The 13,540-nt window shown below is 38.7% G+C and overlaps 1 protein-coding gene across 24 annotated transcripts in view; it reads right to left on the bottom strand.

The window, feature by feature from the left end:
• Window positions 1-13,540, bottom strand: part of ANK2 (ankyrin 2) — a 710,689-nt gene that overhangs the window by 82,470 nt on the left and 614,679 nt on the right. For all 24 annotated transcript variants that reach the window (XM_060105174.1, XM_060105137.1, XM_060105190.1 and 21 more), the window contains 2 exons: window positions 7,193-7,291; window positions 6,162-6,260 (listed from right to left, as the gene is read on the bottom strand). In XM_060105174.1, the coding sequence (XP_059961157.1) occupies window positions 6,162-6,260; window positions 7,193-7,291 (198 nt within the window). The remainder of the gene's footprint in view (window positions 1-6,161; window positions 6,261-7,192; window positions 7,292-13,540) is intronic.

Below are 13,540 nucleotides of genomic sequence, written 5' to 3'. Positions count from 1 at the left end.
TCCACAGAACCTGAAACATAGTAGGGGCTTCTCAAATACATATTGGAATAAATTGATGACATAAAATTATGCAAAATACATTTACAATCCACATAATGACCACATAGATTTTCTTTGGGAAGAAGAGAAAAGGAAGAAATGCAGAAAGGAAAGAAAGTCTCATGTTATCCAGATGAAGGCACAATTGAATACTAGAGTAGTAAACTAAGCTTTCCAGCATGTTGTTTCTGATGTCTAAATAATTCCATAATGTCTTATTCACTGAAAACAGATTAAACACTGTAGGAAAGACAAAAGCTTCTATCCAAAGTTCTGGAGAATAACAGGTAGTCAATAAGAATTTGATGAGTGAACAAACTTAAAAATACACCATTTAATTATAATATTAATTAATTTATGAATTTAATACAGAAAGATGATAACCTAAGTTCTATATTAACGGTTCTCAGCTCTACCTGCATATTATAATTATTAGAGAAACTTAAAACATATTGTTGCTTGGGTCTCAACGCAAGCCAATTAAATCCTCATCCCTGAAGAAAGGGCCCAGCTATAGGTATTTTTTAAAGTTCCTCAGGTGGGTCTATTGTGCAGCTCAATTTGCAACCCACTTTCCTGCATTAGGAAAGTGTATAGATTGCAGAAAAATGACTTACATTTAAAATAAAGGATAGAGACAATGACACTCAATTAAACTATGACTTTTGGGGAAACTTTTAAAATAAGTGTCTAAATGTACATTAAATGATTAAAAATTTTAAGGGATACCTACTGCATTAGATCACTCCAGAAAGTCCATTTTTTCAGAAATGTTCTAGAGTATTTGCCCTTCATAGGAAACATTTCCACAAGAAGATGCTTCTCCATTTGAAAATAACTGATGGAAATACACTTTAAATGATTAAATTATATTGCCTGACATTCTCAGTTTCTATTTTCAGATGCTGATAATGTGACTATATTTTCTTTGAACTTGTGAGAGTGGAAATAACTTTGCTTTAGTTTGGTTATTGAATGCTCTTAAGGTTATTATCAGCAAATATATGTGACAATAGAAAAAGTAACACTGATCATATTGGTCATGGATATTTTTTGGCGCAGATATTAAAACTGCTTTCTATATACAATGTAGTAAATATAGTATGCATTTGTACATGACATAGTGCCTGACCCTTAAAAGGTCATCAGTAGATATTTGTTGAATGGATAATAAAAAAGTCTTCCCACTCATTAGTAATGTGATAAGAAATGAAAAAAATTGTCCCTTTAAATGAAGTGTCCTTTGAAAACTTGACTAGCTAAACATAAATATGGTTTTATGCAAGTACATCTGAATAGCCCAAAGAAAACAAGGATATAATTAAATGATCATGGGCATCTTCTTCTGCTATAGAATCTCAGATTCTATGGTCAAGATTAGAAACTACTTTAAAAGTTAAAATGAGTAGTGCACGATGCATAAGTTTAATAGGATGTAATTAAATCATATAATGTGGCAAAACAAATAGAATGCGATAGAAGGCAGACTTAATAATGAGTTTTTAACATTTATCATGATGTAGAAAATAAAACATGAGTCCTTACATGGTGTTTTATAAATGGGGGATAATATCTGCTTTTTTTGTGTGCAAAAGAAAAAGTGTGCTTTACTGCTCTTCATTTAGCCCATCTCTCTGGTCAACCACTTCCTTTGTACCACTTACTCAGCAAGTCACAATAAGTCACAGCGTGGCGAGTGACCTTGGCTAGTATGCCACCTTCTAGTGCCCACATACATGGGCTCCCATCAGTGCTACAAGCTAAACCTGGTTTTGCTCCCAAACCCTCTTATACCAATTGTACATGTTAACATAATTTTTATATATAAGTTAAATACTATATAGGTAATATTTTTCTTAAAAACTAAGGTAAATGGTTTGCAAAGTCTCAACAAAGGTGAGTCTCCAAAAATAACTGCTACTCAGGTGTGGTTGAGACAATTATAGCACGTTGGGGAAAAAATGTCAAAAGTTTAAAAAGGTTCTGCACTCAGAATAGTGTCTCTTTAAGATAATACACAGGATAAATTTTATATAGATATAGATATTATAGGATAGACACATACACACACAATACAGTATGTATTATAGACGTTCTTTGTTCAAGAAGGACAACTTAGCCTTCTAGTCAATGGACCTGTATTCAAAGAAAAGTTCTTGACTCCACTTAAAAAGTGTCAAATGACTTTACATGTATTTATTGCACTGCCACTTTTATGATTCCCATTTTAACTGACTTATGGCATCAGATAAGATTTAGAACCAAAGCTTAAATGGTAATATAACTATAATGTCATTTTTATTTTAGTAGCTTATTCAGTAATTTATGCTCTATATATCAATGATTATATGCAACGATCACTTTAAAACTATGCAAATAATGGATGATAGCTGATCAGTAAGTAAAGGGATGAGTCATATCTCACAGTTCTTCCAAACTGCATTAGGAGACTGAGCTTGCTGGCTTCTGCTGCCAGAAATGTGTCCCTCCCACTCTGATGTCCATTCCGGCAAACAGACAATGATTGTAATCCCCAGAGAATGCTCAACTGTCTCATATCCTCTGCTAGGTCTTACGAAGTAAAGTTAGAAAAGCAAAGGTTAAGGAAACAAACCATGATTCCAAAAATGTCTCACAAATTTCTGAAGCAGTGACTTTTCCTTTACAAACTGCTGCCTTACTCTTCTCTCCACACAATGACTTTATTCATATTTTGAGGTGAAGAATTCTGGAAGGAGGAATAGCAAAGGAAACTTTCTCTGATGGCAGAGAACTCACATTGCTGCTCAAATGGCACATCGTATGAAGCCAATGATGTGAAATTCGTATGTTAGATGTATGGCTGTAGTTCAACTATTACATTCAAATGGTAGTAACATTAAATTTAATTTGATTAATTTTACATAATTATTGCCTTGTGCTATTTGCCTACCACCAGTGAGTAGTTCCAAATTATTTTTAGTGAATTTGTAGATTTTAGAAAATGATACTGAATATGATAATTCCATGAAAATCAATAAAGGGCGTTATTTAAGTGAGTTTTTAAAAGTGGAAAATTCCTGGTAAGCTACTTTTAGCAAAGCCAAGATCAGTTATATCAGAGTAGTTAAGAATATGGATTTTGGAATCTGACAACCTAAATTTGAATCCTAGATCTACCCTCAGTGTCTGACATATTTGTAACTACTAAATTTTAGTTATAGTTTTTAATATCATTATGTGGGAAAAGAATGAATGAAAATCTCTTCTGAAAGAGAAGAAGTATAAAGTAAGAAGACTCACATCACAGAAGGAATAAGTTCATATTTTCAATCCTTAACCCCAAATTCCATTTCACAAAACAATAAAACTCACAGTTCTAAGAATCCAATTCTAAGAGAAGAAGAAAGTAAAGATAGGGCAGCATTAAAAACATGTAACCAGGGCTTCCCTGGTGGCGCAGTGGTTGAGAATCTGCCTGCCAATGCAGGGGACACGGGTTCGAGCCCTGGTCTGGGAAGAGCCCACATGCCGCGGAGCAATTAGCCCCGTGAGCCACAATTACTGAGCCTGCGTGTCTGGAGCCTGTGCTCCGCAATAAGAGAGGCCGCGATAGTGAGAGGCCTGCGCACCACGATGAAGAGTGGCCCCCACTTGCCACAACTAGAGAAAGCCCTCGCACAGAAACGAAGACCCAACACAGCCATAAATAAATAAATAAATAAATAAATAAAATAATTTTAAAAACATGTAACCAATAAAACTACCCATTTAGATAAAGGGGGTACTTGTTTAGTTAATGTGGGCAATGATTTCTTATTTTCCCAACTGAAAGCAGACATGCTATTATGTTTTACATTTGTTTGTTGGCTTTTCACCTAGAAACTTGATTTCTAAGTATGGTGGTTTTTGTTAGAGCAATGATTAGCTAGGCAGCATAGAGACTAATAGTTACCAGAAAAGAAAAAAAGCTCACAGAGAGTTTTATGAGGAGTTTTCACATCCCCCTAGAGCTACATGTGTGGAGATATGACCATAAGTCTGATTTCTGACAAGGTATCTGAGAACTTTAGCAATAGTATTTTTTAAAATTCCTCCTCTTTTTAAATATAGACCTGTATAGTTAAAGTCATTCACTCTAAGTAATATTTATGAGCCTGAGATCTCTTTGAAATTAGACATGTACGTTCTATAATTCTATTGATATTAAACAAGAATTTATTGATATTTTCTTACAAAACTTAATTCTCATTCTTCACTCCCACTACACTGTAAGTTGCTGGTAAGGGGGAGTAGTGTTTTCACTGTTGATGACACTTCAGCACTGAGCACAGAACCCAGCACATATTTTATATCCAATAAACACTAAAGGAATGAATTAATGAAATGTATGGAAGAAAAAGCAGGTCATGATAGCTAAAAGATGCAAGTTTGCCATCTAGTGGTCATCTGATAAAAATGTACATGCATAATTCCCAGAACATGCAAGAGGCAAAGTTGAGAGAAAACATGACTTCTAAGAACAAAAGTGTTTACCCAATCTTGCCACCAAAACCTTCACTTATCTGTGGTGTGCACATTGTTTCAAAGATGCCAAATAAAGATATATGTACAGGTTCCCAATATGAAGATTTTCCTGGTATAACAAATCATATAGTAAGAAAAAGCCATTACGATTCAGCCATATATAGTGACTCAGAAGTATAGTGCTAGGTGATGACAAGACTTGTTTTTCTCCCATATAATTTATTGACACTATACCTTAAATCTTTAAAAATACTGTGGTACACTGGCCAAAGATTTTGCTTGAGAAAGCAAGCAGTGCCATTCTCTCATCTAAATTCAGTCTCTGTCTTGTAGTTCATTAATAAATCATACTCCACTCTATTTAAAACTCCACATCAAACCAACTACCTCAATATCTGTCAACAGGGACTTGCTGTCAGCCTGAGGAACAAAATTCCTTTCTTTTTCCTTACATCTATCAAAAGAACCAAGTGTTCCAAAACTCGTTTTTACTAGAACCTTTACTAGAACCTCATTCAGAATTTTATATTTGTTGATTCATGATCTGATTGTCTCTCAGGAACATCTAAATGTTCTGCTGTCGGTCTACTTTTCTACTTTATGAAGAGAAATTAAAGAGTTGATGCTTAAGGAGAAAAGTTAATAAATATATGCAAAGAGAAGAGCACTTTCAGCTGTGAGTTTCCTCCCAGGAGGCCTCCTTTTAAGTTTTGCTCCAGCTGAATAGCACAAGAGCATTAGGACTCATTAACATCACGTCCTCACTCTTCCAGAGTTTCTCTGGCAAAGGCCAATGATGATCACTGTTCTCTCCTAAAGAATCAGCAGTCATATTCCAAACAGTGAAAATAAAAAATGTTAAATATTTATTCTGTCAAGATACAGACACAGGGCTTCCCTGGTGGCGCAGTGGTTGAGAGTCCGCCTGCCGATGCAGGGGACGTGGGTTCGTGCCCCGGTCCGGGAAGATCCCCTATGCCGCGGAGCGGCTGGGCCCGTGAGCCATGGCCGCTGAGCCTGCACGTCCGGAGCCTGTGCTCCGCAACGGGAGAGGACACAACAGTGGGAGGCCCTCGTACCGCCAAAAAAAAAAAAAAAAGATACAGACAGTTTCTCTCTTAAGCACATTCGATTTTCTTTTTGAATAAAAAATAATCAGAAATAGGAAGAAAAGCAGGATGAATTGTTCTCACTGGGAATGCATCTGACCCAGTCGTGAGCATAGCAGGGATCAGGGTCTTCCCAGAGTCTGGCGTGACCACCGAGCTAAGATAAAAAGTTTTCTGTGGAGTGTCCTACCACTTTGCCAGCGGTAGGTGACACACCCAACTACAGCAACAGGGCAGAGGAGCCAGAAAAAAAGCAGTCAGTCACAGAAAAAGGAACTAAGTATTATAAAATTACATTCACACATTTTATATGGATTTATGTTGACCAAAGGAAGCTGAAATCCCCGTTACTAGTTGTGTAAATGCCTTTACATCTGCATACTTCAATGTATGCTCTACAATAAAAGAAGTTCAAAATCAAAAGCTCAAAACATTTTGTAAGTGAAAATGTCTGTGGCTTAACAGCCACGACAAGGGAGCCGAAGCCGATGGGTTCGTTTCACTTACCGTGGTGGTGGTGGTGACCTCCTCGGTTACAACCTTCAGGGTGTCCACCACGGAGATGTAGCCCAGACGCTTAGCAATCGCCAAGGCAGTGTTGCCATTCTGAAGACAGAGTGAAAGAGAGAGTGAGAGCCGGGAGGGAGGACGGCGATGTGAGCCAATGAGCTCACCCTCGGCTCCACATGAGCCAGCATTTCCTTCCAAAACAGGCACAGCTTAGGAAAATCACTAGTTTTTACCATTACATCTGAATCTTCTTTGTAACTTCTTTAGACTATAGCCCAGGTCACCATGGTAACACAACAAGCTGCAGCTGCTTGCTCTTTCTAATAAGAAGCGCTTGACGGCTTTAACCCTGAAGTTGTCAAACCCCTCTCCGAATCCTGTACTATGCTTAGGAAAGTAACTCTTGAACTGAGGATGAGGCCTCCGAAGAAAACTATTCAAGTACCAAGTACACTCTCTCCTCAACAGAGGTCAGGCCATCTGTTGCAGGTAAGATGTTACCGCAGGGAACACAGTAACATATTTAGCTGCAGCTGTGCAGAAGCTCACTGTGCAGCAAAAGGACACAAGCAAGCAACGCAGGCTCCAGCGGCCACTGGGGACCCCGGTTTGTTAAATTGCACCGCTTAGTTTACAATTCAATGGCTCCACATCCCAAACAGCTTAGTCTGAGCCAGCAGCCTCGGAAACTGTGCTCCCTTAAGAAGGCCGGGCGGGAGGGGCGGACTCCGCGCCCAGCCGAGAGCCAGCTGGAAGCCGAGCTCGTTCCGGCAGCCCGAGCGCAGGGCCCCCTCTCGGAGGGAAGACTGGGTCAGGCCGCGGCGCTCGGAAGAGCGCTCCCTCCCGGGACGAGCGCTCTCAGCGAAATCCCAGGCTGATTTCTTGAAATCCCAGGCTTTCCAGAGTGCGGAGGCTCATTTAAGGAGTCTGTATGGGGACTCAGCTCAGCCAAGCGGCCACCCTGGAGGGGGATGGGGGCGAGGGCAAGAAAGGAGCTGCGCGGAGAGGGGCAGCCGGCGCCGCCTTACCGCGGTGGTGGCGTTGGGCTTGGCCCCGTGCGGCAGCAGGACGTTGATGATGTGCGTGTGGCCCTGCTGGGCGGCCTGATGCAAAGGCGTGTAGCCGTTCTGCAGACGACGGTGGCGGCAGACCGAGCAGAGATTTGCAAAAGGAGGAGGAAAACTAGGTTAGCCTTTATTTTGAATTTCTTAGTCTTATTTACAACCAAACCGTCACGGATGCCTGCGTCTTTGGAGCACAGTATCACCAGCAGCCCATTTTCTCAGCAGCAAATCTCCCCCCCACCTTATCGTCTGCTAAACAAAGAGGCTGGCTTATGAAGTAGCAAGATTAACAGACTCCAAATCATAACTAGAGTTATATTTTCACCAATTAGCATTTTAGTTAGCATTAAAAATGTGTATGCTAAGAGAAGATTTATAATGAGAAAGAGCATTGTCACAGTGATTTCTTCCCTAGGAAAAAGGAACGGTCAAGTGTTTCACTGAAGCTTCGGAGGATCATACAAACCGCTGCTTGTTCATCGTGACTTCCTTCATCATTAACCTCTGGGCTAGCTTTAAGAATTCTAAGTTAATGAAAATAAATCTAAATCTTATATTCCTTTCAGAGAACACCTCAATCAAAGACATACACACTTAAGAGAAGAGAAGATTTCATTGGAAGCTGAGTGGCCCACTTTCAATTAAAAAATGTCTTTTAAAAGTAGGTTCTTTTTAACATTCTAGTCTAAACTTTCACTCAGATGAAAGTTCTGTAATCCGTGATTTGTGAGGAATTGTTGTTGAGGTTAGTGGGAAGCCAATCTTGCTCAAAACTCTAGTGGGTGGTGGGTATGGTACAGGTTGGTTGCATATGCACATTAATTAAACTGCATTGCAATCATTGGAGGCACAGCGAAACATTAATAGCTATTGTGTATTAAGCATCCATTTTACGCCAGATATTGGACCTTATATTTATTGTCTCTCTCTTTTTTTTTTTTTTTTTTTGCGGTACGCGGGCCTCTCACTGTTGTGGCCTCTCCTGTTGCGGAGCACAGGCTCCAGACGCGCAGGCTCAGTGGCCATGGCTCATGGGCCCAGCCGCTCTGCGGCATGTGGGATCTTCCCGGACTGGAGCACGAACCCGTGTCCCCTGCATCGGCAGGCGGACTCTCAACCACTGCGCCACCAGGGAAGCCCTATTGTCTCTTTTAATCTTTACTACCATTCTGAAAATGAGAGTGCTTGGTACACAGTAGGTGTTTTATAAATAATGGGTGCCTAAATGAGGGCATGAACAAATGTCTGAATAAATGAATAATTTTCTCCCCATTTTAGAGATGATGAAACCGAAAATAACAAGGCTAAGTAATTTCTTCACAGTCATTCAAGGTTCAGATCCTATGTAGAAGAGCATGATAGACAATGGCTACCAGATTACTTTTTTATTGTCTACCTGCCTCACCCCCGATAAAATTTCATCCATGTATGTCAAACCCAAGTGTCCTGGGCACAAAGTCCTGAGTAGCCCATTCATACCTTAAACTTGTAAGAGTATATGTCCCCTATATCTAGTGTCACTGCCTCCTCATGACCAACAGGCACATTTGCTTCTCCTGTCTACATGAAGTGTCTGTGCTGTTGAAAAGAAAACCACAGGCCCAAAATGGAATCACTTATGCTAAGCCACACCACCATATTGGGGCTTAATACCTAACCTAATTGAAATTTAGTCTTAACCAGGCAGTCAAGAATTTTCTAGTCAATACCAATGAGGCAATACATTCATTCCCCAAAGGAAGATGAAGTAATCTGCCACATAGACCTTTTCTGTCCCCCATACATAGGTTATCTAAGCCTGAAATAATCTTGCTTGTCCTGTCTTTAAAAATCTTTCCATTTTGGTAGCCCTTTGGAGCTCCTCTCTACTCACTAGAAGGATGCTGCCTAATTCGTGAATCATTCAATAAAGCTAATTAGAGCTTTAAAATTTAGTCAGATGAGGGCTTCCCTGGTGGCGCAGTGGTTGAGAGTCCGCCTGCCGATGCAGGAGATGCGGGTTTGTGCCCCGGTCCGGGAGGATCCCACATGCCGCGGAGCGGCTGGGCCCGTTAGCCATGGCCACTGAACCTGCGCGTCCGGAGCCTGTGCTCCGCAACGGGAGAGGCCACAACAGTGAGAGGCCCGCGTACCGCAAAAAAAAAAATAAATAAATAAAAAAAATAATAAATAAATAAATAAATAAAATTTAGTCAGATGAATTTTGTTTTTTTAACAGATTTGGTGGCAGCAGTGTGATCCAAAGTGGAGTTCTGATGGCATTTTGGGACAACAAGAAACACAGTCGTGATACCTGCAAACTCCTATCTGAGTTCACTGTCTTTCTCTCCATTTCTGGGGGCTGTTGGTAAGTTCCTCTCGGTTTGAGCTCCGCTCTTTTTGCGTTGAACTCCAGATCTAACTGGCTTTCCAGTTGGTCCCCAATTTGTTTGGAATCACTAGTTCCATGTTGGGTACTTCTGGTAGTCCTGACCACAATTTCCTATTTGATTGGAAACCCCAGCTTATGGTTCTGTCCCTAGATTCCATGTTGGGAACTGCGAGCTACAGTTCCCCATTTGTTTGGAATCAGTCCACAGACCCTATTTGTTGAGGTCTGCTGGTTCATTTCTTCACCTCAGTCTCAGGTTCCAAGTTGGGAATTGTTGGTAGTGTACCAGGGCCTTTTTCTTGGCCAGGCTGCAGTATTTGGTATTTACTGTACTTAATTCTGCAGTGTTATGGTACACATACTTGTTTGTCCTGTTTTGTGTAGATAAAGGCTAGCTAAAAGAGATGGGATCTTTAATTTCTAAAGAGTCAAGTGCACCACCTTCTGGCACAACTGCCTATTTTATGTCTAAGAACTATAATCGCAGAAGCTATACATATCTACAAAAATGTCAAAATCTTACTGTGTCCTGAGAGTTTTACCTGGTAACTATCATGTTGGGGATCCCCAAAATATGACCAGACAGAAATGTGGGTGACATTCCATTTGTGGCAAAATATGGCTGGACAGAAATGTGAGTTGAACCTCATATGAAGCTAGGGTCCTACCAAACTGCTGCCAGCCCTCAGGGAAATTACAATGGCCATTATGAGGAACATTCCAATTAGATAAAATCTTTTAAGAAGTGAACTTAAAAGCAAGGGATACATATTTTAATTGGTATGCAAAAGCCTCCAAAAGGCTTCAGAATTCCAAAATAGCTCCATTGAAAGTTCTGTTGCAAAGAGCTAAGAAAAAATTAAAGATATAAGAGGTTCCTAAAACAAAAGACTGTAAGACTGACATAACTCCAGTGCTCCCCTCTTTCCTCCTTTACTTAAGTATTTATTCTAGTAATCCTGTCTGAATTGTCTTTTCCACTCTAAAGAGACCAGGAGACCGTAAACAAAAGCCCACCATGTTATTGGCCTTACAGACACCATGTCTATCTTCGAAGGAGGGCCCCCATGTGGACACCTCTCAGAGTTGATGAGACTTTGAGGGATTTTCTGGTAAACTGCTACACTATGCCCTTAAACTGCCAAGGAAAGCTAAAATTAAAATGAATAAAAAACAGGAGCCTGCAGAGGGGATCCAGGGAAAAATGGCAGAAGCCAGGGAAAGGTAAGAATTCTTACCAAACCCAGTTCTACTGAACCTGTCTATAGTGCCCAGGTGAAAGAGGAAAATAAAATTTCAACTTGTCCCTTCCTTTCCAAATACAGATCCATTGGTTATTGATCCTTTCTCTCCCAGGGATAGCCATTGCCTTCTTGCTTGTTTTGCTTGATGCCTTAAGTACCTGGCTTGGCTTTCTGCCTGCCTGGGACATGCAAGTTGTCAGTTCTTTCTTTTGCTTGCCTGTGGGTGACTCTAGATCTTGTGAATATAATATCTTTTGCACCCTTTTGGGGGACACCTCTTGAGTCCAAGAGTTTGTTCAATATTACCAGAAATATCCATTGTTTGTCCTGGCTGAAAACTGACAAGATATTTGAAAGGATTTAATAACTTTATAACCAGAGGTTTGGCCAAATTGGAAGCTGATATTCAGAGCCTGACAGATTAAAAAAAATTTTTTTTGGCCATCTTCTCTAAGCTAAATGTAACCAGAGAGAAACATTCCAACATAGGTAGAGGGGTATGTCAGTCCATTAGCATCCAGGCTCCAACCCAGTTCTTTAAGGAATTGAGAACAACTGTCCTTATCTTAAAAGTCTTTGCAAAGCTAGAAGTATAGCTCTAGAGAACTGCAGAAAACAAAAAAAGGAGGTGGGAAAGGGGACTTTAAAAGAAATATACAAATTGCTAAAGCAGCACTCTTGCCCAAAAATCTAGTTCAAGGAAAATTTTTAAATGAAAAATGTAAGATCTCTGTTTATGTCTGTCTGTATGCTCATGTGTGTCTATATACGTGTTTTAGGTGTGTGACATTTTTCTACCTCCGAATGGTATTGCTAAAGTTAATTTGTAAAAGAGCTCTACTTAACTGGCTTAAACAAGCAAGCCTTTTACAAATTTAGGATTCAAACTAACCCAAATGCTTTTCAAATTCACATGATCTGTGATAATGTTTGGTAAATAAAGGCTAGTTTAAGTTTGATGGTTTAATGAAAATAGATATGACTTTAGAGTTAATAACATTGAATATAATGCAAACAAAACATTTTATTCTACCTGGGCTTATTAGTCAAATAAGTTCATGTTATCTCTTGCAAAATTTGTCAGCCAGAAAAATAACCTAGAACATTAACAGACTTTGTCTAATGTTTCATGAGGTTTTTGTGGGTGGTCTAAACATAATTATTGAAAACACATAAATTACATAAGTGTAAGTGAGAGAAAAGTTTCTAGATGAACTTTTTCAGTACTTACCCCATATCTTTCTAGTATCCTGAAACCTTAAAGTTTTGCTAAGTTGAATTAAATGACGGATAGTCATTGAATATCCAGATCATTTCCAAATAGGATAAAATATTGAAACATTTATTACTGGGCATAGGTTTATCCACTTTTTGCTTCCTTTCACAGAGGAATTAAAGATATTTGGGTCTATTAGCAAACATGTTTTGTGCCATTGTGAGAAGCATATTTCCAGAAATTATAAGAAGTATTTATAAGTCTGCCAGTCAACAGAATGCTGATATAAATGACAGTTTATAATGCTTACTTCTTAGGTTTCACTAGAAATTAAAGGTTACTAAGAGTTAAATATTCTTATATGTGCAGTTAGTTAAGCCTACTAGAAATAATAAGGAAAAGGAATTTTACATGTGGTCAGGACTAGATAAGTAGAATGAATTTAGTTAAGTAAATAAGTTTGAATGTCAAAAGTTGGCTGGTGCAAAATTGGAATTTGGTTTTTTCTCTGTTAGAAGGTCAACATTTTTTGTTTTCTGTAAGTCTGTTCTTGAAAATAAGAGATTACGAAAGGTTTTTCTTTAAGTAATCTGCCTAGAAAAAACAAAGATATTATGTCTTGTCAAAATAATCACCTATGTTCTATGTTGTCATTATCAGGTCATTGATTAAATAAACCTAGTCCTCTAGATATTAAAAGAGCTAAGTTTTGCTCAGAACTATGTAACCTTCAATGTCCACCTAGGAAATTTTTGTTATTTTGATTAAATAGGTAACTAAGTATTGTTTCACAATGACCTATGACCCTATTCGATCAAGTGTTATAAAATCTTTTGATATTTTTGACAAACTTCCCCAAAATCAAATTCTAAATGAAGTCTTTTTGACCTTAAACTAACATGGAAATTTTCCAGAGGGTCCCTGGAATGTTTCAAAAGATTTGTTCTCTCTCCTTATAAAAAGGGAGATGCTTATTTGGTATTAATTATGTTTATTTGGTACGTTAAGTTACATGGGAAGCATGTAAGAAGTAATACAAAGCCTTCTTTATGTTGTGTTTATACAGGTATATGTTATAAGTATTTCATAAATTGTGTGAAATTCCTGGAAATCTGATATGTCCTAATTCCAGTTATTATCTAAAAATGTTGTGTGTCACAGAAATAACTAAATATCCTTGTTAATTCCATCAGGTCTTTAATAATGGACATTTTTTAAGTCTTCTGTCATTTGCAGAGAGCTATTGTTTTACTCTGACACTTTGCAAAAGTCTTCCAGCAAAAGTATTTCATCTTCAGAAAAATTCAAGAAAATAACTTTTTGACAAGTGCAGGCTTCTGATAACTTTAAGATCATAAAACTGAATTGGTAAGAACAAAGCCTGCCTCTGAATATTCTTGGAAGGGATTATACCAAGTCCCCTTTACTATTCAGATGACAGCTAAACAACAATTCAAGCCTTGGGTACATGTTTCACAGTT

This window comes from Mesoplodon densirostris, chromosome 1 (assembly GCF_025265405.1).
Source record: "Mesoplodon densirostris isolate mMesDen1 chromosome 1, mMesDen1 primary haplotype, whole genome shotgun sequence".
Classification (NCBI taxonomy): domain Eukaryota; kingdom Metazoa; phylum Chordata; class Mammalia; order Artiodactyla; family Ziphiidae; genus Mesoplodon; species Mesoplodon densirostris.
Note: the sequence above shows the minus strand (reverse complement) of the source record. Positions and strands in the feature narration are given on the sequence as shown.